General features: G+C 47.8%; 1 protein-coding gene across 3 annotated transcripts in view; it reads right to left on the reverse strand.

The window, feature by feature from the left end:
- Positions 1–25,991, reverse strand: part of LOC119972645 (early endosome antigen 1-like) — a 99,622-nt gene that overhangs the window by 26,962 nt on the left and 46,669 nt on the right. For all 3 annotated transcript variants that reach the window (XM_038809680.1, XM_038809682.1, XM_038809679.1), the window contains exon 8: positions 14,101–14,263. In XM_038809680.1, the coding sequence (XP_038665608.1) occupies positions 14,101–14,263 (163 nt within the window). The remainder of the gene's footprint in view (positions 1–14,100; positions 14,264–25,991) is intronic.

The raw sequence follows: 25,991 nt of genomic DNA on the forward strand, positions 1-25,991 counted from the left end.
AGAGGTACTTAGAGGCCAATGATAATGGGGAGGTCCGGGTGGGGACGGTTTGGGAAGCATTGAAGGCGGTAGTTAGAGGGGAGTTGATTTCCATCCGAGCCCATAGAGAGAGGGGAGAGCAAAGAGAGAGGGAGAGGTTAGTGGGGGAGATGGTGAGGGTGGACAGGAGATACGCGGAGGTTCCGGAGGAGGGACTGTTGAGGGAGCGATGTAATCTTCAGGCCAGGTTCGACTTGCTGACCACCCGAAAGGCGGAAGCTCAGTGGAGGAAGGCACAGGGAGCGGTGTACGAATATGGGGAGGCGGCGAGTAGGATGCTGGTGCATCAGCTTCGTAAGCGTGACGCGGCCAGGGAGATTGGTGGAGTGACGGATAGGGGAGGCAATGTGGTGCGCAGGGGGGTGGACATTAATGGGGTCTTCAGGGACTTTTATGGGGAATTGTACCGGTCCGAGTCCCCGGTGGAGGTGGGGGGGGAATGGGGCGCTTTTTGGACAGGCTGAGATTCCCGAAGGTGGAGAGGGACAGGTGGAGGGGCTGGGGGCGCCGATTGAGCTGGAGAAGCTGGTCAAAGGGATAGGTAGCATGCAGTCGGGGAAGGCGCCAGGGCCGGATGGGTTTCCGGTCGAATTTTACAAAATGTATGCAGACCTGCTGGGCCCCCTGTTGGTTAGGACCTTTAACCAGGCAAGGGAGGGGGGGGCTTTGCCCCCGACTATGTCACGGGCGCTGATTTCTTTGATCCTTAAACGGGACAAGGACCCCCTGCAATGTGGATCATATAGGCCGATCTCGTTGTTAAATGTGGATGCCAAGCTGCTGGCGAAGATCTTGGCCACAAGGATAGAGGACTGTGTGCCGGGGGTCATTCATGAGAACCAGACGGGGTTTGTGAAGGGAAGGCAGCTGAACACCAATATACGTAGGCTTCTGAATGTTATCATGATGCCGGCGGTAGAAGGGGAGGCGGAGATAGTGGTAGCATTAGACGCGGAGAAGGCCTTTGATAGGGTTGAGTGGGGGTACTTGTGGGAGGTGCTGGAAAGGTTTGGGTTTGGGGAGGGGTTTGTCAGATGGGTGAGGTTGTTATATGAGGCCCCGATGGCGAGCGTAGCCACGAATAGGAGGAGATCGGAGTACTTTTGGTTGTACCGGGGGACGAGACAGGGGTGTCCCCTGTCCCCCTTGCTCTTTGCGTTGGCAATTGAGCCCCTGGCCATGGCGTTGAGGGAGTCAAGGAATTGGAGGTGTCTGGTGCGGGGTGGGGAGGAGCACCAAGTGTCATTATATGCAGATGACTTGTTATATGTGGCGGACCCAGTGGGGGGAATGCCGGAGGTGATGACGATCCTTAGGGAATTTGGGGGCTTTTCTGGATACAAGCTCAACCTGGGTAAGAGTGAGCTGTTCGTCGTGCACCCGGGGGATCAAGAGGAAGGGATTGGTAGGCTCCCACTGAAAAGGGTAGGGAGGAGCTTTCGGTACCTGGGAGTCCAGGTGGCTAGGAGCTTAAACTTAACCTCACTAGGCTGGTGGAGCAAATGGAGGAGGAGTTTAAAAGTTGGGACATGTTGCCGCTGTCGCTGGCGGGCAGGGTGCAGTCCGTCAAGATGACGGTGTTCCCGAGGTTTTTGTTCCTGTTCCAGTGCCTCCCCATCCTTATCCCGAAGGCCTTTTTAGGAGGGTCAATAGGAGTATTACGGGATTTGTATGGGCGCATGGGACTCTGAGGGTGAGAAGGGTGTTTTTGGAGCGGGGCAGGGATGGGGGGGCTGGCATTGCCCAACCTCTGTGGGTACTATTGGACTGCTAACGCAGCGATGGTGCGTAAGTGGGTAATGGACGGGGCAGGGGCAGCATGGAAGAGGATGGAGATGGCGTCCTGCGTGGACACGAGGCTGGAGGCGCTGGTAACGGTGCCGTTGCCGCTCCCTCCAACGAGATATATCACGAGCCCGGTGGTGGCGGCTACCCTCAAAATTTGGGGGCAATAGAGACGGCATAGGGGGGAGGTGGGGGGCTCATTGGAGTCCCCAATATGGGGGGACCACCGGTTTGTTCCAGGGAGCATCGATGGTGGGTTTCTTGGCTGGCATAGGGTAGGTATTAGGAGGTTGAGGGACCTGTTTGTGGATGGGAGGTTTGCGAGCCTGGGTGAGTTAGAGGGGAAGTTTGGGCTCCCCCCGGGGAACATGCAGGTTAGGGCGTTTGCCAGGCGGCAGATGGAGGGCTTCCCTCTGCTGCCCCCACGTGGGGTACGGTACAGGGTGCTCTAGGGGGTGTGGGTTGGAGGGGAGAGGATTTCGGACGTGTAAGGGTAAATGGGAAGAAGAGCTGGGTGAGGAGATTGCGGAGGGGACGTGGGCGGATGCCCTGGAGAGAGTGAATTCCTCCTCTTCCTGTGCGAGGCTTAGCCTCATACAGTTCAAGGTGCTGCACAGGGCCCACATGACCGGGACGAGGATGAGTAGGTTTTTCGGGGGCGAAGACAGGTGTGCTAGGTGCTCGGGGAGCCCAGCGAACCATGCCCATATGTTCTGGGCATGCCCAGCGCTGGGGGACTTTTGGAAGGGGGTAGCAAGGACGGTGTCGAGGGTGGTAGGATCCAGGGTCAAGCCAGGCTGGGGACTCGCAATTTTTGGGGTTGCAGTGGAGCCGGGAGTGCAGGAGGCGAAAGAGGCCGGTGTTCTGGCCTTTGTGTCCCTAGTAGCCCGGCGGAGGATTTTGCTTCAATGGAAAGATGCGAAGCACCCAAGCGTGGAGGCCTGGATCAATGATATGGCGGGGTTCATCAAATTGGAGAAAGTGAGGGTTATTGTGTTATTTCTTTTTGTTGTTGTTAATACGGTTTTCTTGCTGTTATTTTATGTTTTTGATATGTTTTTGAAAATCTTAATAAAAATTATTTTAAAAAAAAAACAGGGATATAAGGTAAACCTGAGAGATTTTGTTGCGTAAAACTGTCAGGAGTTTTGTCGGCCGGAAATTAGCGTAAGCCGTACCCGTGTTTGCATCACCGCTTTATCACCCCGTTCCAAATTTAGTACAGAACCCAGACATAGGAAAGATGTCAATGAAGGCAATGGAACGCCTTATGAATCCACAGGAATTCGAGGTCGCAGCGACCAGTAGAGTAGGACAGTGTCCCGTTTGGGAAGAAGAAATTAGGAAGTACCTTAAAGGGAAAGGATGGCCCCTTTGGAGCGAATTTTGCGCGAATGAAGAAACAGGTCCCGGGAGTATAGGACATACTTGGTGGGAGAACCTGACAGAGATCCACAAGAAGAGCTTGGGAAAAGCTCGCAAACCGATGGCAATCGTGTCCTGTCTGGCACAATTGCGAGGCACAGAGGAGGTCGTTCAGACGCTCCGTAGAGAGATAGAGGAGAGATAGATAGAACCAGTAAGGTAGACGTAAGCGAGATAGATAAGGAGAATAAAGAGTTGAAAGAGAAACTAGCAGCAAAAGACAGAGTGGTGGATGATGCCAAGAGGGCACACCAGTCTTGTCTGGCGCACTTAAGCAGCTTCCAGACCCAGTATGACAAGGTCCACCAGGACACACAAGTGCAGTCTTGGTAAGACAGGAAATAGAACAGCAGGTAGAAGCATTGCAGAAACAGTGCAATGATTTAAAAGCAGCCCTACGAGCACTCCATGCTTCCACAACGGAACAAAGGCAGAGCTCGGTAGACCACGCAAAGTGCCGGAAGCAAATTGCAGAATTGCAATCACTGCTTTCTGTTCAAAATGGCTTTCAGAGCACATTCAGACCCCAACTAGATCAGGAAAACTGCCCAGATTGGCAAGAATTAAACAAAACAGCCCATAGATACGTACATGGAGCATGTACGTGTGGTGAATGTAACATGGTAATTCACACTGTATCTTTGTAAGCGCAGTAGCGTTATCCGACCACTAGGGGGAGTAGCTCTGGGAATGCTCAGGAGCTTGTACAGGGCTCCACACTTGGCTCGGCCCACGACTCCTCCCCCTTGTGCTGCTGTATAAATACCCTTGTCCAGAGTCAGCCTGCAGTTCACCGAGAGTTCATCAACAGGTAACAGGCTGGCTCTGTAGTAAGTAGATTAAAGCCTATATAGATATTGGAAAACACGTGTCTGGTGAATTGATGGTTCCATCAATTTAATCTACTTAAGAACAGTCAAGATCGATCATGGAATCGGCCCTCAAGCCTGGACGCTTGGACTCGACCCGCAGGATGCAGAGGCAAAATAAATCTTCTCCCACTGGCTACGGTGCTTTAAGGCCTACCTGGCAGAAGCGAGCACAGCTGAAACGACAGAGGAACAGAAGTTAAGTCTACTGCACGCGAGGGTGAGCCACAGAATCTCTACGCAACAAAACTCGGCCGGTTCATATACCGCAGCGCTAGCGGTACTCGATAAGATATTTGTAAGGCTCATTAACGAAGTTTACGCACGCCATGTGTTCACGACTCGCCGCCAGCGGCTTACAGAATCACTCGCCGAATTTTTAAGGGAACTCAATAATTTGTCAAATTACTGTAATTATCAAGCAGTTACCGCGGCTGAACACAGAGAACTTGCTGTACGCGATGTTTTTGTAGCGGGCCTCAGGTCTAATTATGTGCGCCAACGACTGCTGGAAAAGGGGGCCCAAGACTTAGAAACAACTGTGGAAGCTGCGACCACGATGGAGGTCTCCTTCCGCAGCCTTAACTCGTTCCCCGCGGACCCCTCGACCCAATCATGGGCCCCCGACCAGCGACTCCCCCAGGGCTGTGCCCGCGGCCGACCAGCGACTCCCCCAGGGCTGTGCCCGCGGCCGCCCAGGCACCATGCTGCCCCAGCCAGCCACTATGCTGCTCCAGCCAGCCACTATACTGCTCCAGCCTGCCATTTCTGCGGCCAGAATCAGCACCCGCGGCAGCACTGCCTGGCCCGCAACGCGAGCTGCAGCAGCTGTGGGCGGAAAGGCCACGACGCAAGAGTGTGCCTCGCAAAAAGGGCCCCAGCTTCCAACTCCCCAGCGGCACGAAGTAATCGCTCCCCACACCCGCAGGGCCCGAAACGCTGCGGCCTATGCCCCGACTCCGCCCCCCCCCCGCCACGTGCGATCCATGAGGGCCGCCATCTTGGCAAACCTCCAGCACGCGGCCGGCCACGTGCGACTCATGGGGGCCGCCATCTTGGACGCCATCTTCCTCGCCGCCCGCCACGTGCGATCCACGGGCCCGACCTGCATCTCCACGCTCGGACAATTCATCGGAAGAGTACGACTATGAACTCAGAGGGCAGTCATCACGGGGCCACTCCAGCACATCTGAATTAGGCCTAGACTTTCAATGTAACCGAGCCTCACCCTCAGCTTCGGCGGGCCCTTGCCCCCACTCACTATCTGCAGCCTCACTACGCTGCGAATCCCCCCCCCTCCTCTCTTCGCAAATCTCACAAAGGACTGTAAACCCGTAGCCACTCGTAGCAGGCGGTACAGCCTGCAGGATAGGGTATTTATCAGAACAGAGGTCCGAAGGCTTCTCAGTGAGGGGATTATAGAGGCCAGCAACAGCCCCTGGAGAGCTCAGGTGGTGGTCGTTAAGACCGGGGAAAAATTCCGCATGGTTGTCGACTATAGTCAGACCATAAATAGATTTACGCTCCTCGACGCGTATCCCCTCCCCAGGATTGCAGGCATGGTAAACCAGATCGCCCAGTACCGGCTCTTTTCCACGGTGGATCTGAAGTCTACATACCAGCAGCTCCCAATCGGCCTGGAGGACCGACACTACACGGCATTCGAGGCCGATGGCCGCCTCTTCCATTTCCTCCGGGTCCCTTTCGGCATCACTAATGGGGTCTCGGTGTTCCAACGAACAATGGACCGAATGGTGGACCAGTACGGGCTGCAGGCCATGTTTCCGTACTTGGACAATGTCACCATCTGCGGCTATGACCAGCAGGACCACGACGACAACCTCCACCGTTTTCTCCAGACGGCACAGAAACTGAATCTCACGTACAACAAGGAGAAATGCGTTTTCCGCACAACAAGACTAGCCATCCTCGGCTATGTCGTGGAAAACGGAGTCCTGGGCCCAGACCCGGACCGTATGCTTCAAACTCCCCCTCCCCCATTGCCCCAAGGGCCTCAAACGGTGCTTGGGCTTCTTCTCCTACTACACCCAGTGGGTCCCTCAATATGCGGACAAAGCCCGCCCACTCTTTAGGACCACACGATTTCCCCTGTCAGCCGAGGCACGCCTGGCCTTCGACGGCATCAAGGAGGACATCGCCAAAGCGGTCATGCGGGCGGTGGATGAATCCACTCCATTTCAGGTTAAGAGCGACGCCTCAGAGGTAGCTCTAGCAGCCACACTAAATCAGGCAGGGAGACCAGTCGCAATTTTCTCCCGTACCATCTCCGCTTCAGAACTCCGACACTCCTCAGTCGAGAAAGAAGCACAAGCCATTGTGGAGGCTATTCGTTACTGGAGGCACTACCTCGCAGGTAGGAGGTTCACCCTCATCACCGACCAAAGATCGGTTGCCTTCATGTTTGACAACTCGCAAAGGGGCAAAATAAAAAACGACAAAATTCTGAGGTGGAGGATCGAACTCTCCACCTACAATTACGATATTAAGTATCGACCCGGGAAGCTCAACGAGCCTCCGGATGCCCTATCCCGCGGGACATGCGCCAGCGCGCAGATTGACCGATTGAAAGTCATCCACAATTACCTCTGCCACCCGGGGGTCACCCAGCTCGCCCACTACATCAGAGCCCAAAACCTGCCTTTCTACAACGAGGAGGTAAAAGCGGTCTCCAGGGACTGCCCGATCTGTGCGGAGTGCAAACCGCACTTCTATAGACCAGACAGGGCCCACCTGGTCAAGGCTTCTAGGCCCTTTGAACGCCTCGCGATTGATTTCAAAGGGCCACTCCCCTCAACTAACAAGACCGTTTACTTTCTAAACGTCGTAGATGAGTTCTCCCGTTTCCCATTTGCTATCCCGTGCCCCAACATGACCTCCCACACAGTCATTAGGGCCCTGCATAGCATCTTCACCCTGTTTGGTTTCCCCAGCTACGTACACAGCGACCGGGGTTCGTCGTTCATGAGCGACGAGCTGCGTCAGTACCTGCTCGACAAGGACATTGCCTCAAGCAGGACTACCAGCTACAACCCCAGGCGGAACGGGCAGGTGGAGAGGGAGAATGCGGCGGTCTGGAAGACCGTCCTGCTAACCCTCCGGTCTAGAAAGCTCCAAGTCACCCAGTGGCAGGAAGTCCGCCCAAACGCGCTCCACGCTATTATACACGCTATTTTTTCCAGGGGCACTACCACGGGGGTCTCACTTCCGGCATGGCTGAGGACACCAGGCCCCGTACTTCTGAGGAAACACGTCAGGGCACACAAAACCGACCCCCTTATTGAAAAGGTGCGCCTGCTCCACTCCAACCCCAGTACGCATTCGTCGAGTTCCCTGGCGGCCCGTCAGGACACTGTATCCCTCCGGGATCTGGCACCCGCCGGATCCAGCGACCCCTCCACCCCCACAGAAGGACCTCTCACCCTACACCCCATGCTGCCGCCCCCTCGCGCTCCCGAGCCCACGAGCTCGCTCCACCAGTTCCGCGCACCCGCGCCAGCCAGCCCCCAGTTCCCGGTCGAACCAGGAGAGTATGAAGCTCGGATACAACCCTCCATGGAGTCCGCCATCGTACCCCAGGACACAACACCCATCCAGCCACCACAAGAGGCTGCAACCCCGGTGCTCCGCAGATCACAGCGGACAGTTCGACCACCGGACAGACTGACTTTGTAAACCACCACCCCCGCCAGACTTGATTTTTTTGCAGGGGGTGAATGTGGTGAATGTAACATGGTAATTCACACTGTATCTTTGTAAGCGCAGTAGTGTTATCCGACCACTAGGGGGAGTAGCTCTGGGAATGCTCAGGAGCTTGTACAGGGCTCCACCCTTGGCTCCGCCCACGACTCCTCCCCCTTGTACTGCTGTATAAATACCCTTGTCCAGAGTCAGCCTGCAGTTCACCGAGAGTTCATCAACGGGTAACAGGCTGGCTCTGTAGTAAGTAGATTAAAGCCTATATTCATATTGGAAAACACGTGTCTGGTGAATTGATGGTTCCATCAGTACGCAGGAGAAACCCCAGAAAAGGAGAGCACCCCAACTCCCCACTGAACAGGCACAACACACCCCCATGAATCCAGTAACCACACACCGCAGGGCCGCAGCAGACGGAGACACAGATTTCCTGTACACAACCCCCTTAACCGTGACCCAATTACGGGACGCATGTGAGAAAATTACACCATTCCTCCCCACTTCAGACCCCCACCAATTCTTTGCGAAGGTTAAGCAGCAGGCCACCATATATGGCCATGCCAGGGGACAGTGTCAGGCACTGCCAGGCATGTCCTCCCCCCCCCCCCCCCCCCCCCCGGAACTATACTTACCGTTACGCCCTAGGGGGATCCCTTCGACCGATTTGCTTTTCAAAACTTGCTAAATATTCAGTGAGGAGGGAAATCATATGGTGGGGAAGATCAGTAGTGGGATTACACTATATGTAAATCTATTAAAATTAGATTCTCACTTTTTTGTGGACGTCTACCTTGTTATTCAACCGGCAAGGGGCATGGAAAATCGGGAAAAGAGATTGCACCGGCAGGAATCGTATCTCCCAATTCTCACAAGACTTTGCGTCCGGTTCGCTGTTCTCGCTGTCGGTGAATGCAGGTGTAAAATGAACCCCATGCACACACATTGCATCTGTTTCAGCTAAACAAAATAAGTGATAGCCATTCGCTGGTTCATTCCTCAGGGCAATGCCATGACCCAATCAGAGTCAAGCTGCCTTGTTTAAATTTTCAATAAATGTTTGGCAGCTAATTGTCAGTCACCATCAACGGATGCATTCTCCATGGCAATGTCTCAACCAATCAGAGTCCACTTGTCAACCAATCAGCATTCTCTTCTCCTACATTATAAAGTTATTTTCCTGGACATTGGTATTCTTGCAATTTCTTGCAATTGTCCTGATGAGTGCAAGACAAAAAGCTTTGACAAAATGTCTTTTTTCAGCAATACATACGCAAGTAGTATAATATTTAAGGGAAAGTTAGACAAGCAGATGAAGGAAAAGGAAATAGCCAACCCAAGAAAGGGTAGATATCCAAGGATTAACTGACATGCCCAGGCGTACACCAGTACAAATATCTAGCCTTTGTTCGGTTGGTCTCCTATATTTATTTGGCTTTGCAGGTAGTGACAGTTGTTATTGATTACTCCTACCCCAACAACACCAGAGATGCCAACTACAGAGAAAAAGGAAATCAGTCTTTCTAGGATACCTAAATGCCACCCTGCTGTGGTGCTACTCATATCTATAAATAAGGTGAAGGGAACTAAAAAATGTATTCCCTCAGTGTAAAAGCAAGGATTACAACACAACGAAAAAATAGGTAAATACTGCACAATCCTCATGTTAAACAACCAACTCAGCATGATTTACACAGTATAACAGGATAACAGGTGACAAATGCTCATATATCAAACACCCTTGTCAGGATAAAATGTTTTAATAGGAGGCACAGTGGTTAGCACTGCTGCCTCACAGCTCCAGGAGGCTATTTGGCCCATCGGGTCCACACTGACCGTTCGAAAGAGCACCCCACCTTATCCCAGTAATCCCATCTAGCCCATGGACACTAAGGGGCAATATAGCATAGCCAATCCACTTAACCTGCACATCTTTGGAATGTGGGAGGAAACCGGAGCACCAGGAGGAATTAGCAGTGGTCAAAGATGTTAGGGCCCCTAGTGGGATAGGAGATGTGTTGGTGGAATTTTGGAAGTACAATCTTGAAGTTGGAGAAGATTTCCCTTGCCACCAGTTTGCCTAACATTTGGACCACGTATTCCGCAGGGCTCCTGCTCCCGGTTCCCTCCGGTCGGTCCACAATACGGAGATGTTGGCAACACAACCGATTTTCTTGCTCCTCGAGCTTCCCCTTTAGTGTCCCTTGCATCGTCACCGACAATCTTGCCATTTCCGTCTCTAGTACGATCCGATCGCTCTGGTCGGCCGAGGCCTTCTCCAGCTCCCAGATCGTAATCTCCAGACGCCTTTCTGCCTTTTCCTGTGTCGGGTGCAGGGTGTCCAGCACCTCCACCATTGCCACTTTTACTGTTACCATCTCTGTTTTGATGGCATCCTTGAGCCCTCGATGGTGACCTCCCTCAGTAGAACTGTGATATTCTCCTTAATCAGTAATGCAACTCTCCCACCCCCTTTTACAACCTCCTCTATCCTGCCTGAATCCTGGATAGTTTAGCTGCCATTCCTGTCCCTCCCTCAACCAAGTCTCTGTAATGGCAACAACATCATAGTTCCAAATACTAATCCAAGCTCTAAGTTCCTCTGGCCTTACTTCTCACATTTAAGCAAATGTACTTCAGACCACAGGCTGAATTCTCCGCAAGGCCCGACACTGTCGTGAAACCCGGAGAGGTTCACGACGGCGTCGGATGCCGCTCCTTGCCCCCTATCCCCCCCCCCCGGGGGGGAGGCTAGGAGGGCCGTGCCGTAAATCTCGGCCGCGGGGCCTTGTCGCTGGCGTCAAGGCCCGGCGCGCCGAGAATGACGCGGCCGGCGCGCCTAATGATGTCAGCCGTGCATGCGCAGGTTGGCCGGCTCCAACCCGCGCATGCGCGGCTGGCGTCATGACGGCTGACGGCTCAAACCCGCGCATGCGCGGTTGCCGTCTTCCCCTCCGCTGCCCCGCAAGACGTGACGGCTTGATCTTGCGGGGCGGCGGAGGGGAAAGAGTGCGTCCCTTTGAGACGCTGGCCCGATGATCAGTGTGCACCGATCGCGGGCTAGTCCCCTCCCGAGCACGGTCGTGGTGCTCACTCCCCTCTCCGCCCCCCACAAGCCCCATACTCACCTTTGGCGCGCTGTTCACGCCGGCAGCGACCAGGTGTGGTTGCCGCCGGTGTGAACCGGTCGGGAACGGCAGGCCGCTCGGCCCATCTGGGTCAGAGAATCGCTGGTCGCCAGGAAAAACGGCGGCCCGCGATTCTCCGAGCAGCGTGTCGCAAAACTCGACACGCCATTTTGTGGGGTGTGGGAGAATCGCGGGCGGGTGCCAGAACGGCCCTCCCGCGATTCTCCCACCCGGCGTGGGAGCGGAGAATCATGCCCCACCAGTCCTGCCCTGTTCAGCAATGTCTCCCTGCCTGCACTTCCTCTTAGTCTTACTGGCCTTAGTCATTAGCGCTTCCTCAGTTACTTCACCTACTGACCTATTACTTGGCAACCACCACCCTGTCACACTAGTTTAAACCTTCTCAAGTGATGCTAGCAAATGTATATGACATGCAAATTAATGGTAGTCTTAGTAATTCTTCCAAGAGGAGAACAATGATGGCACAGCATTAAACACATATGGAACTACGTTAAAGGTGATCTATAATGTTATATAGAAGTTTGGTGTGGCAGAAATTTCCTCAAACTAAATATTGGGAAGACCAAAGCTATTGTTTTAATCCCTGCTCCAAACTCCAGTCTATTCACGATCTCGGGCCTGGATTTTCACAAAGCCGGGCTGACTCCAGAGACCTTTACATATGGTAGACCATACCCAATTCCAGGATTCCCAATGGCAGAAATTTTCAGCAACATCGGATATAAATATGGGCAGGGAGCCCACACTTCGCGCTCCTGATTTATCTTCCATCGCAAGCATCACATCACCGGCCACCAACCCCCCCCCTCAAACTTGTTTCCATCCCCCTCCCAATCTACACCCCATCTCCTCCCCCCCACCACCCACCTGACCCCCAATTTTCACACCGTCAGGTCAGTTTCCCAAGGACTGGCATAGTCTAGATTCGGAAATCTTTTGAAAGATAAATTTAAAAGCTCTTACCACTATTCACTTATATCCCGCATAGCACTCCATGTCCCTTCCAATAACTCTCTTTTCTCTCATGCCCCCTCCAAGCTCCCTCATATCCCCTATGTCTCTTCCATATCCACACACCCATTGGTGCAAAACCAATGAGCCATGTAATAACAATAATGGGTCATCTCAAAATGCTCGTGAATAAAAACACCCATTCAGAATCTGCTTTGAAAAATTTGCTGCACTTACAAAAGTGTCAATCAGACATTGCCATTCATAGTTGCAATAATAGAAGCTTTTGCACATCAAAACTCTTAGTCTTTTCCAAATATACATCCTGACATTTAAAAAAATCAAAGAAAGAATCCATAAAATTCCTACAGTGCAGAAGGTCATTCGGCCCATCGTGTTTGCACTGACCCTCTGAAAGAGCACCCTGCCTAGCCAAACAAGCAGTACCTGGGCCCACTCCCCCAACCTAGCCCATAATCCCATGAACCCACCTGACCTGCATATCTTTGCATAATAACTTTGCAACATAACTTCATAAAGATGTCAGTCAACGCTAACACCCCACTTCAGCCTGTGTAAATAGACCCCTGCCATGCTGATCCATTAATGAATCTTGGAATTCAGCCAAATATTCATAATGAAGCAATCTGAAGAAACAGAAGTCTCACCATATGTCTTAATTTATGGCAAGCCCCTATCAGGCCTGTGTTCCTTTACCTGCATTGCCTGAATTTTGGAATTATCATCCTTGCTTTCCATGGCCTTGCCCCTCCCTAGCTATGTAATATCCTCCAACCCCACAACCCTCTGAGATTTCTGCGTTCCTCGAATTCTGGCCCCAAGTTCTGGAATCCCCTCCCTACACTTCTCCATCTTGTTTTCCTCCTTTAAGATACTCCTTAAAACATATCCCTTTGAGCAAACCTTTGGTCATCTGATCTAATATCTCCTTATGTGGTTCAATGTCATATAATGCTCTTGTGAAGGACGTTTCATTGTGTTGAGGCACAAATAAATATATGATGTTGTGGTGGTCTCTCCCAAGTAGATCAGTGAAGGCTGAGATAGCTGGAGAGCACTTTTTTTTCAATGTGCCCTGCATTTTACTTCTAATATAGGTCAGAACTTTGATTGACATTGTTGCCAAGAATTCAAAAAATTAATTTCTGATAGACCGTTAACTTTAGTTTCCCTCCACACTAGACTGCAGCAATAGCAGGTGATCAACTATCCCAGAACAACTTCAATAAAAACAAAAGTATCCTAATTCTGTCTGATCTGAGAGCAGCTTGTCCACTTGGTAACTTGGCCTGCTGGAGTCCCAGCACTGAAAGCTGGTTCAAAATCACACCTCCTGGTATTTCTCTGGAGGAATCTGGTGACTGACTGGCATACTACTGATTGCTGACATTGCTGGACTCAACCTCAGCATCTCGATGTTATGAATAAAATGTTTTTTTTTTAAACTGCACTAAATTATGGTGAGTCCCTACAAAATGAATGGAATAGATACTACTAATAAAAAATACTGCCCACCAGATGAAAGGCATCTAAAATTCATGGTGTGGCCTATTCAATCTGTGAAGTTTCAGTAACTTTTCCTCCCAAAGCACTGTCTGATTTCTGGTTAAATTTTTTTGTTGTTGCATCTGCCTGTTTGAATCTGGTAGAACTGGTGGTTCAGAAAGGTTTGTTCCCCACAGTCCTAAACATAGGAATGAAAGGACATTGCTAATCACAACCTTTCCTAACTGCCAATATCAAACATACAAATCAAGCATGTTAAAGTACAGATGGAAATAGAATTTCTAAAGCAAGTTTCTAACTTAATGGGAGTTTTTTCAGACATATTCAATTACAGTATATCCAATTCTTAAATTTAGCACAAGTGTGTGGTCTGCAGCAGTGACCTTCAACACACTGCTCAATGTACTGTTACCTTTTTATTATGATGCATGGGATAGCAAAGGTTGACACCACCACCACCCTCCCACCTCCACTTTCTCCCCCTCCCACGTCAGGTATTCCTCTCCTGTGTTCATATAAATAAATTTGTAAAAGAACTAGACAAATGTGACACTAAGTTGATTGATTACAGTTACATGCAGTAATTACGAAAATGACAATATTCAAAGTACAGCCAGTTAATTTTCTTTAAGTATACCTACCTTTTCCAGCTCCTTAGTTAGCTCCAGCACTTGAGAGTGTAAGAGGGCATTTTCCTTTGTCAAGCGGCCACAATCCTCTGCCACTTTATTCCTGAGAAATTTATCTTCTTCTGCCAACAACACTCTGTCCCTCAGCTTTTGCTGCAGACTGCTGATTTCATCCCTGCAAAATAGAAGGTCTTTTAATCACTTAACCTAATAAAATGCAGGGCATGAAGTGCTTTGGAAGCAATACAGCAAGGAAAATCTGTAATTTCTTTAAAATGTCGCTGGAATCTGCAGTTGTTTTAAGAATGTTTGAAAGTGACGGCTTAGAGTTTGCATCAATTACAAAGGGGTCAATCTTGGATAATAAGAAACACTGCTGTATGTGACGTGGTGACTCTTGACCTTGAAACAATACCAACAGTAAAAAAGTTAAGATATAAACGCCGCATGGACTTTTACCAAGAAGCTGCACAAGATAAGAACAGACATTAAACTTTTACAAGGAGTTGTTTGCAATTCAGTTGAAAAGGACAGAAAGTTGAAGACATGGGGCTGGATTCTCCGTTCCTGAGTCTAAGTGCTGACACCAACGGAGGATCCAAGCCACACCCGTACCGATTCCGCTACCGGTGAGGGGCTAGCACCGGCACGCGTGGAACAGCAGCAGAACACACAAAAAACAGTGCGGGAATTGCTGGGTCCATGATGGACACTCGCAGGCTGACAAGCTGCAGCCACACTTAGACTGTACATCGCCCACATACAGTGATCGCAGTTGAAAAGATGGCACTGGTTGTGCTGGACCGCCCATACAGCTGGTGGGTCAGCTGGGGCCAGAGGGCACCCATGGGGGTGCCCGGGGGGGGGTCACCTATATGGCCCAGGGCACCAAATTTATAGTGGGCTGACAGCGGCATGTTCAGCCACATGGCTGTCTTGCCAGGTGCTGTAATGGTGTTGCATACCTGTCCACCATGACCCCACAGCCCACCACCGGGCCACCCCCCCGGCCCTGGCAGAAGCCCGCCAGCAAGGAGCATGACTGTCAGTGAAGTATGGCGGTGCTGGACACTGTCCGTACGCCCTCTCTCTTTCTCAGCAGCCATCATGGCAGGTTCACGATAGTTGAGACCACACGTGGACCGCGCCTTTGGGAACTTGGCCATCAGAGACAGAGTGTCGCAGGTGGGCTCACTAATGAGATGCGGACGCAGTTGCAACTATGCGCAGCGTACGTCGCAATAACGCCCTTTTTTGTACGGTGAGCATCGCGATTTAGCGTCAAACCAGTGCCAGCTGCAGTTTTGGCACTGGGAGCAATTCTCCGCCTGATCGCAGGCCCCGCTGCTGAGGTCGGCGAAGCAGAAGCGGAAGGTGGAGTGGGATGGTAATGGTATACATATGTACTAGGACTTTACAAATGAGCTGGCAAGGTGACGGTGGCCTTCGGTCAAGCCAAGGCAGCATTATATACCCTCAACGTGCGGTTTGGTGGGGTCTACCCGGCGAAGCTGAGGGTCATGCACAATAACAAGGACTACTACTTCTAGGCGGAGGCTTTTGTGAAGGCAGAAGGCCTGGGACTAGACTGGATTTGGACTATGACAGATTTAGGCTGGGGAAAAACATTTTTCCTTTTTTCTTTCCGTTTATGGCTGTTATGATTAACTATTTTGTGTAATAGGAGTTTGGACTGGGGTGGTTTGGGATTTATGGTTGTTTGGGTTTTGGGGTTTGTTAGGATATAGGGTGTTGGAAGAGGCAAGTGTGGGGGGCTTTGGAGTTGGTATGATTTTTCAATGTGGGGGAGGGTGTTCTGGCAGGTGCTGCCGCACTAGTAAATGTAATGTTGGATAGTGAACGAGAGTGAGGTGGAGGGAGGGGCCGTGTTCTTAGGAAGTGTGAATGGCAGGAGGATGGAGCCAATACTGGGTAAGGTGTTTTCAAGAGTAAATGGTGGAGGGGTTTCTGGGAAGGGGGGACGGGATGGGCTGCGTCTCGCCGGCTACATGGGGCCTGGGAGGATGAACATGGAGGGAGGAGGGGTAGGAAGGGCAAGAGGAGTGAGAGACCCCTGGTTAGAGTTGTGACTTGGAACATGCAAGGGTGAGGGACCAGTGAAGAAGGTGCAAGTTTTCTTGCATTTAAAGGGTCTGAAAGTGGACGTGATGCTGTTACAGGAGACTTAGCTGAGGGTAAAGACCCAAATGAGGCTGAGGAAGGGCTGGGTGAGCCAGCGGTTCCATTCAGGCTTCGATGTAGGACTCAGAGGGTGGCGATACTTGTGGGTAAACAGGTGAGATTGCCCCAAATTGGAATGATGCTGGGTTTAAGAGGAAAATATTGGCGGTCATACCAGACTTGGATACTCACCAGGTGATATTGGGGGCGGATTGGAATATGGTGTTGGGCCTGAAGATGGACAGAATTCCATCCGTGTTCGCTGGTCCCTTCAGTGGGGGCGGACTGGAATATGATGTTGGACCTGAAGGTGGACAGAATCCGGTGGAAGCTTTTGCATCCATGGGATAGGGAGCATTCGTTCTTATCACCAGTGCACAAGGTGGACTCAAGAAACATAATTTTTGTGGCAGGGAAGGCACTGCTGGCTGGGGCGAAGAAGGCAGAGTATTCGGCAATTGTGGTATTGGACCATGCTCCTCACTTGGTGGATGTGGTTTTGGAAAAGGGGCTGACCCAGAAGCCAGCGTGGAGGCTAGATGTGGGTGTTATGGGCCAGGGTTTAGAAAACTCCAAAGTATATCATGGAGTTCACCTGACCCACGACTTTTAATGGATTTTGGTTATGGGGAGCACAAGGGTCCACTCTCCAGGTGTTATGCAACAGAGACTTTAAGTAATTTTAAAACAAAACAATGTTTATTCTATAAACCCAGTTAAAATTTGCTAAACACACAGTAAACATCTTATCAATTACCAACACATGTAGCTCCACAGATACAATACTCGATAGATAACCCTTAATAATTTTCCTAGCAACATCCATAAGTTAAACCCTTTTTACAAAGACAGCAGGTTTCAATTCTCTACAGAAACAGGTATTACTTTGAAATCATCAAGTGAGCTGAAAACATTCTTTAGCTTATAGAGAGATCATTACACATGTGCTTGCTTTGAATACAGCTCTCCAACTCTGATAACGAAACCAAAAACAGAGCCACAAAGCAGCTTTACAGCTCAAAATGAAAGCAAAACACAGACAGACAGCCCAGCTCCACCCACACACTGACATCACTGTGTGATGAAAAGCACCCATTTCTGAAAGGTACATCCACCTGACACCTCCCCTCACGAAAAAATATAAACCATCAACTTTAAGATGTTTTCATTTTTCACATTTTCACTTTCCTTTAAGAAATATCGACAGTGAATATACATTTTTTTAAAGGAACAAAACCCGTATAATAACATAGTCCATTTTAGTTCATCTTCCTCCACCGAACCTGTTTCTCTTCATCACATTCATGACAAAGCATCGGCTATCGTGTTTTCTCGTCGTGCCACATGTATTATTTTTAAAGAGAATGGCTGTAACAATAAACTCCATCGAAACAGTATGGCATTGTTATTCCGGAATCGCTCCAAAAATTCAATGGATTATGATCAGTATATATAATTGTGTCAGATGGATTGCTGGTCACATAAATGTGAAAATGTTGCAAGGCCAGCACCAAGCTCAAAATCTCCTTCTCAATCATTGAATACTTCTTCTGGTGCATATTTAATTTCTTAGAAAAATAACCAATAGGCTCGAGTCCTTCATCATCGTCCTGTAGAAGCACCGCACCTACGCCACATCACTCGCATCAACAGCGACTTTGAATGGTTTTGTATAATTTGGGATGGCTAACACAGGAGCATTGGTTAACACAGCCTTCAGGCCGTCAAAGACCTGTTGACAACTCCGCTGTCCACTGAAATTTGCTGCGCTTCTTTAGCAAGTCCATCAGTGGAGCGACCACACAGCTAAAATTCGACACAAATTTCCAGTAAAATCCACTCATGCCAGGAAATCGCATGATTTCCCTTCGTGTCCCCAATAACTTTTGTTTTCACATCCCGTGGGACCATTCGACCCTGTCCGATTGTATGGCCAACAAATGGGTACTTGGGCTTTTCCAAATTCACTTTTGGCTAGGTTTACCACCAAACCCGACTCCTGAAGTCGATCGAATAACTCCATCAGATGCTTCAAATGTTCTTTCCATGTCTGGTTAAAAATTACCAGATCGTTGATGTATACCGCACAATTGGGTAATCCTGAAACAACTTTGTTAGTTAACCGTTGAAATGTGGCTGGGGCGTATTTCATGCCAAATGGCATAACTTTGAATTGGTATATACCATCTGGAGTCAAAAAAGCTAAAATCTCCTTCGCCCTTTCGGATAAAGGTACCTGCCAGTAACCTTTAAGTAAATCCAGTTTGGAAATAAAAGCTGATTGTCCCACTTTCTCAATGCAATCCTCCAAACATGGGGTAGGATAAGAGCCGATTCTTGGAACTGCATTAACCGTTCTATAGTCCACACACAACCGTTGGGTACCATCCAGTTTTGGTACCATCACTATGGGTGAGCTCTATTGGCTGCAACCCACTTCAATTATGCCTGTTTTAAGCATACTTTCAATTTCCTTGTTAACCTGTGCCAATTTTTAAGGGTTATGGATGTTGTTTAATTGGAACAGCATTTCCCACATCAACATCATGTACAGCCATTTTAGAGCTTCCCAATTTATCTCCACAAACTTGCCCATGTGATATCAATAACTCTTACAGGTCAGTTTGTTTTTCCTCTGGAAGGTAACTCAACAATTGATCACAATTTTTAAGAACATCCTCGTTTTCCAATTTAATTTGGGGAATGTCAAGTTCAAAGCCATCTGGATTTGGTTCTTCACTTTGAGTCAGTGTCATTAAAACCTCCTCCTTTTGCTCTCCTTCCCTTTCCAAATACCTTGTAAGCATATTCACATGACATACTCGGTGAGTTTTCCTTCTATCTGGCGTTCTTACCACATAATTCACCTCACTTACTTTCCTTTCAATCTGATACGGTCCACAAAACCTTGCTTTTAAAGGTTCACCTACCACTGAAAATAATACTAAAACTTTGTCTCCACTGGCAAAACTATAAACTTTTGCTTTCTTGTCCGCTACCCGTTTCATCACATATTGTGCAACCTTTAAATGTGGTCTAGCTAATTCCCCTGCTCTATTTAATCGTTCCCTAAAATTTGACACAAAATCCAATAATGTAAGTTCCAACTGCTCACTCACTAATTTTTCCTTAATCAATTTAAGTGGTCCTCTTACCTCTTGACCAAAAATTAGTTCAAAAGAACTGAATTTGGTTGACTCATTAAGTGCATCCCTAATTGCAAACAGTATGGATGGAATTCCTTTATCTAAATCCTCTGGATAATCTTGACAATAAGCCCACAACATTGCCTTTAATGTCTGATGGTACCTTTCTAACGCTCCCTGCAATTCTGGATGGTACGCAGTTGATTTAAATTGTTTTATTCCTAAGCTATCCATAACTTCTTTGAATAACCTGGAGGTAAAATTGTATTTCTGTGGGTAGTCCATATCAAGTAAAGAATTTAAGTAACTCCTGCGCAATCTTTCTAGCTGTAAAATTATGTACTGGAATTGCCTCTGGAAACCTAGTAGACACATCCATTATAGTCAAAAGATGTTGATTCCCACTTTTAGTTTTAGGAAGCGGTCCTTTGTAATCAATTAAGACCCTTGTAAAAGGTTCCTCAAATGCTGGAATGGGTGTTAAGGGTGCTGGTTTTATCACTGCTTGAGGTTTCCCTATCACTTGACATGTGTGACATGATCGACAAAATTTAACTACATCTTTATGTAGTCCAGGCCAATAAAAATGTTTTTGGATTTTAGCTCCAGTTTTCCTTACTCCCAAATGATCTCCCACTGGTATCTCATGTGCTACTCGCAATACCTCCTTTCTATACTCTACCGGCAATACCACTTGATGAACTTCTGCCCACTTTTCATCCACCTGCATACATAAAGGTCTCCATTTCCTCATCAAGGCATCATTTTTACGGTAATAACACTTTGGTATACACTCAGATTCCTCTTCCGTATATTCTTTCTGATACATCCGTTTTATTACTATATCTTTCTGTTGTACTTCCGCCAATTTTCCTGAACTAAAAATATCCGCCTCATCTTCCACCTGTTCTCTTCCAACCGTGATCAAAAATCGTTTCTGATAATTGCACTTCAACTTTATCTTCACTCTCTGATTTCTCCTCTTGTCTTAACCTGTGACTTTGCGACCTTGTTACTACACAATCTGGAAAAATCCCAGGATATTCGTCCTTCAACACTTCAGTTGTCTGATTTTCCACTGGCTGATCAACCACAGTAGGCATCACTCTGACCTGCGATCCAGCTATGTCATTACCCAAGATAAACTGTAATCCTGGACAAGATAATTTCTCTATTACTCCTACTACCACTTCACCATTCTTCACTGGACTTTCCAACCTTACCTTATATAATGGAACACTACTCCTCTCACCCTGAATTCCACATATTACCGCCTTTTCTGGCAATATTCCTCCAAAACTACATAACACCTCATCTCTTACCATCAAAGATTGACTAGCTCCCGTATCTCTTAAAATTGTGGCTTCTTTACCTGCTCCTCCTGATACGCACGAGTAAACTTTACCCACACAATTAAATTCTTTAGAGAGATCTGGCACCTTCTTATCAATCACCTCTTGATCAGGCTGTACAATATTTTGCACTTCCTTCGCTTCACTTGGGCTTTCCTTTACCACTTTAACAAACCACACTGTCTTATCCTGTTTTACCACATCAGCCTTCCCAGTGCTTTTCTTCAACCACCAACACTGTGACTTTACATGGCCTAGTTTACTACAGTGAAAACATTTGAAACGTTTCATTTCTCTTCCACCCTCCTGGATTTCTTTTTAAATCTGAGGTACATTCTCCTTGACATCTCCCATCAGATCACTTTGACCTCTACCACTTGAGTATTTCTCTTTTCCCCAGTTTCTATCCCTCACAGGTTGAAACTGATGTCGGAAACCAAGCTTTGATTTATGAACTAATTCATAATCGTCTGCCATTTCTGCTGCTAACCTCACAGTTTTTACCCTCTGCTCTTCCACATGAGTTCTCACTACATCAGGAATTGAATTTTTAAACTTCTCCAAAGTATAATTTCGCTGAGAGCTTCATACGTTTGGTCTATTTTCAAAGCCCTTATCCACCTATCAAAATTACTCTGTTTGATCCTTTCAAACTCCATGTATGTTTGACCACGTTCTTTCCTTAAATTTCTAAACCTTTGTCTGTAGGCTTCAGGCACTAGTTCATATGCACCCAAGATGGATTTTTTTCACCTCCTCATACGTCCCAGATACCTTCTCTGATGGTGATTCAAGTACTTCACTTGCTCTACCTACCACCTTTGTTTGAATCAGTAATACCCACACGTCCTGTGGCCATTTAATTTGTTAGCTACCTTCTCAAATGAAATGAAAAAGGCTTCTACCTCCTTGTCCTCAAACCGTGGCAATGCATTGACATAATTAAATAGAACCCCACCAAGCCTTCGACTATGACGCTCAGGCTCATTAGCCTCATCACTATCCTCAAACTGTATGTTTCCCTTTACGTCTGCCAATTTTAACTGACTCATGTTTCATGGCCATTTTACAAAGTTCGAACTCTCTCTTTTTCCCTTTCCTCTCGATCTCTTTCCCCTTCCTCTCTCTCTTTTTTCCTTTTTCCTCTCTATCTCTTTCTCTTTTTCCTCTCTATCTCTCTCTCTATTTTTCTTTGTCCCTCATTGTGTATTCAAGCTGCTTTAAATCTTTCACATGTTCCAGTTGCTTAATCTGTAACTGAATTTTTGCCAGTTCTAATGCGTCAGACTGTATCTCAGGCAATATTAAATGCTCAGCTACCGCCGTAAGTACCACATATTTTTGTGTGCTGTCAGGTAATGTTAACTGCAATGTCTTTGCCAAATCTAAAAGCCTTTTTTTAGTCTCTGTCCGTAAGGTACTGCATGTGACCTTCTCCACCCCCAAAAACTTCCGAGCCTCTGAATGAGCCATTGTTCACAACACACTCCTTACTTAAACTAAAATACCACACCTGAAAAGCAAACACAAATATGCTCACCCCTCACTGTCTTTAAGTTCACTAAGCCAACCCAATCACGAAAGATAGCCTTTTACCCCCACGAGCCCCCAATTTGTTATGGGCCAGGGTTTAGAAAACTCCAAAGTATATCATGGAGTTCACCTGACCCATGACTCTTAATAGATTTTGGTTATGGGGAGCACAAGGGTCCACTCTCCAGGTGTTATGCCACAGAAACTTTAAGTATTTTTAAAACAAAAATATGTTTATTCTATAACCCAGTTAACATTTTATAAACACACAGTAAACATCTAATCAGTTACTAACACATGTAGCCCCACAGATACAATACTCTATAGGTAACCCTTAATACCTTTCCTAGCAACATCCATAAGTTAAACCCTTTTTACAAAGACAGCAGATTTCAATTCTCTCCAGAAAGTGAGCTGAAAGCATTCTTTAGCTTGTAGAGAAATCATTACACATCTGCTTGCTTTGAATACAGCTCTCCAACTCTGAAAACGAAATGAAAAATAGAGCCACAAAGCAGCTTTACAGCCCAAAACCAAAGTAAAAGACAGACAGACAAGCCCATCTCCACCCACACACTGGCATCACTGCAGCTATTTGATAAACACCCATTTCTTAAAGGTACATCCACCTGACAGTGGGTTTGTTGGCAGACTTGAATTTTTGCATTAGGATAGGGAAGGTGATTGAAGAGTACGTGGAGTTTATCAGAAATGGGGAGGTTTCGCGATCAGTAGAAGACAGTAGTGAGGGGTGAGGTCATTTGATTCAAGGCAAAAGTGGATAGGGAGGCGCGGGAGGAGTGGCAGCGGTTGACAGAGGAGATTTTGGAGGTTGATGCAAGATATACGGAGAACCGGGAGAGGATGGCTTTTGCTGAGGAGGAAAGAGTTGCAGGCAAAATTTGATCTATCCACGGGGAGGGCGGTTCGGCAGTTGAGGCGAGCATGGAGACTTGTGTATGAGTATGGTTGCTCTGTTGGTAGGCAGCAGCGAAGGAAATCATGCAGATTAAGGAAGGAATGGTTGGGTTGGTGGTGGCACCAGAGGAGGTGAACGAGGCGTTTTGAAGACTTTCATTGGGGCTTGTATAATTCAGAACCGCCAGAGGATATCGGAGATGAGGGAATTCTTGGAGAGACTGGAGGTGTCCAGAGGTGAGAGGAGGTGAAGGCTAGTTTGGAGAAACCATTGTGGGTGGAAGAAGTGCAGGCAGCAATAGTGAAGTTGCAGTCAGGCAAGGCACCAGGGCCAGATGGGTTCCCAGTGGAGTTTTATAAAAAGTTCAAGGTTAAGCTGGCACCACTGATGGTAGAAATGTTTGAGGACATGATGGTAAAGGGAGGATTTCCAGAGACAATGAGGCAGGCATCCATTTCATTATTACTCCAAAAGGAGAAGAATCCGGTGGAGTGTGGCTCATACAGCCCCATTTCTCTACTGAGCATGGGTGCTAAGATACTGGCGAACGCGTTGGCGGTGAGGCTGGAGGAGTACCTTCCGAAGGTGGTGGGGGAGGATCAGACAGAGTTGGTCAAGGTAAGGCAGCTGCGTCGTCGAATGTGCGGTGGCTGCAGAATGTGGTGCTTTCTCTGGCAGAAGGAAAGGAGTTGGAGGTGGTGGTGGCATTAGATGCGGAGGAGTTTGACAGAGTGGAGTGGAATTATTTGTTGGCGTTGCTGAAGCAGGATTGGGCCTAAGTTTGTAGCATGATGAAATTGTTATACTAGGATCCAACATCATGTGTGCTGACAAATTTTACGAATTTGGGGTTGTTCCCATGATCTCATGGAACGAGTCAAGGATGCCCCATGTCCCCTCTTCTGTTTGCGTGGCGATTGAGCCCTTGGCTATTGTGCTGAGGGGTTCAGACTTTTGGAAGGGGATAGTGAGGGGGGGTGGAGCAAGGGTGTCTCTGTACACGGATGTTCTGCTGCTATACATCTCAGACCTGGGTTCATCGGTGAGGATATAATGGAGTTGCTACGGAAATTTGGGGCGTTTCCGGTGTATAAATTAAATTCCGGGAAAAGCGAATATTTTGTGGTGGCTTCTCCAGGTGCAGGGGCAGGAGTGTTGCCATTCCAGTTCGCGACAATTCATTTTAGGTATTTGGGGGTGCAGATGGTGCGGGCATTGGCATGACTTCCTAAGCTAAACTTCACGAGCCAGATGGGAGAGTGAAGGAGAACTTGGTGAGATGTCATCAAGCTTGTCGCTGGCAGGTCTGGTGCAGACAGTAGAGATGAACATTTTGCCACGGTTTTGGTTTTTGTTCCAGTGTCTGCTGGTCTTTTTGCCAAAGGCATTCTTTCGAGGGGTGGACAGGCTAGTCTTGTAATTTGTGTGGGCAGGGAAGGCAGCCAGGATAAGGAAGGTTGTGCTCCAAAGGGGTGTTCTTGAAAATACAGAAAAATGTGTCATTTGAAACATGGAAGTCTGGCAATATCTGGTTTGAGAGGGTACAGGGAAAGATCCCACAAAAGTTTCATAGCAGCTTCAAAGAGCAGGGTTGTAAAATGCAGATTCTTGCTCACAAACAAGCTTTAGCAAACACACAGGTCTCATGTGGTAAGCTAAAACAATGGCTCACACCTTCATGGAATGTAACTATCTCAGGAAGCATCTGAAAAAGCATGGACGAATGTTTAAAACAGGCAAGTCTTTCAAGTCATAACCAAGTTAAATTTTAGCATGCAGCTAAAAGCAAAATTTCACACCTTAATTGAAATAAACTCTCTTAGTAAACAGCTGGAAAGGATGGAAGATGCTCAGTCAAATTTGGTGTCAATTTTAAAGTGTAAAATTCTATGAACATCAAACAATTAAAAGAAAATTGGAGACGACCTGTCTACGAGAAACATCATGTAAGTCAAAATCAAAGGCAAAGTTATGAGCTGGGGACAATTGGAAAATTAAACGATTTGAAATCACAGAATTAAAAGTAACACCTATTGAAACCAAAGCATTGTTTAATCAGATCTGAGAGGAGACGATATGCCCAAAATGAATAATTAGTTGTAGTAAGATGTTTACATCAAAGATACTTTTAAACTATCAAAGTGAAACAAGCCCATTTACAAAAGTCGTTAAAACTTAATAACTCTCAGAAAGAGAATATAAACCCAGGGAGCAGCAGCAACAAACACAGAGGACAGGAGAAACCAGCAACAGGAGAGAAGGGGAGGAGAACTCAGAGAGAGAGAGAGCTCGGTCATGGGAAAGACAAGGCAAGCAGCCGAGTTTAAACAGCTATACATCTAAGGAAGACTAGAATTTAAACAGGAGTCAGAGTCAGCTTAGAGATAGCTAGCAGAGCCAGCTCTCACAGCTCGGTGCATGGGAAGAACAGGACACAGCAACCGAGTTCACCAGCGAATACAACTCAAGAAGACCAGATTTTAAGAAGATCGATTGCCAAGGTGGGCCTGAAGCAGCCAGAAGCAAGATATTTTTTCCTTTCTGTAAAGAAAGTGTTTGCAGCTTTTAAAAGAAAAAATATAATAATAAAAATAACTTAACCTGAAAAAGTGGTTATTAGCTTACTTCACTTCCTTAATAACGCAGGACCCAGGACATCGATGCTATTAAGGGGTAAGTAGGTAAAATTCTTCGGTGAAGGTATGGGTTATACCGGGGGATAACTTGAAAAGATAGTTTGACCTGAATGGCACCCACAGAAGCCTGCACTGG

Source organism: Scyliorhinus canicula, chromosome 10 (genome assembly GCF_902713615.1).
Source record: "Scyliorhinus canicula chromosome 10, sScyCan1.1, whole genome shotgun sequence".
In the NCBI taxonomy this organism is placed as follows: Eukaryota; Metazoa; Chordata; class Chondrichthyes; order Carcharhiniformes; family Scyliorhinidae; genus Scyliorhinus; species Scyliorhinus canicula.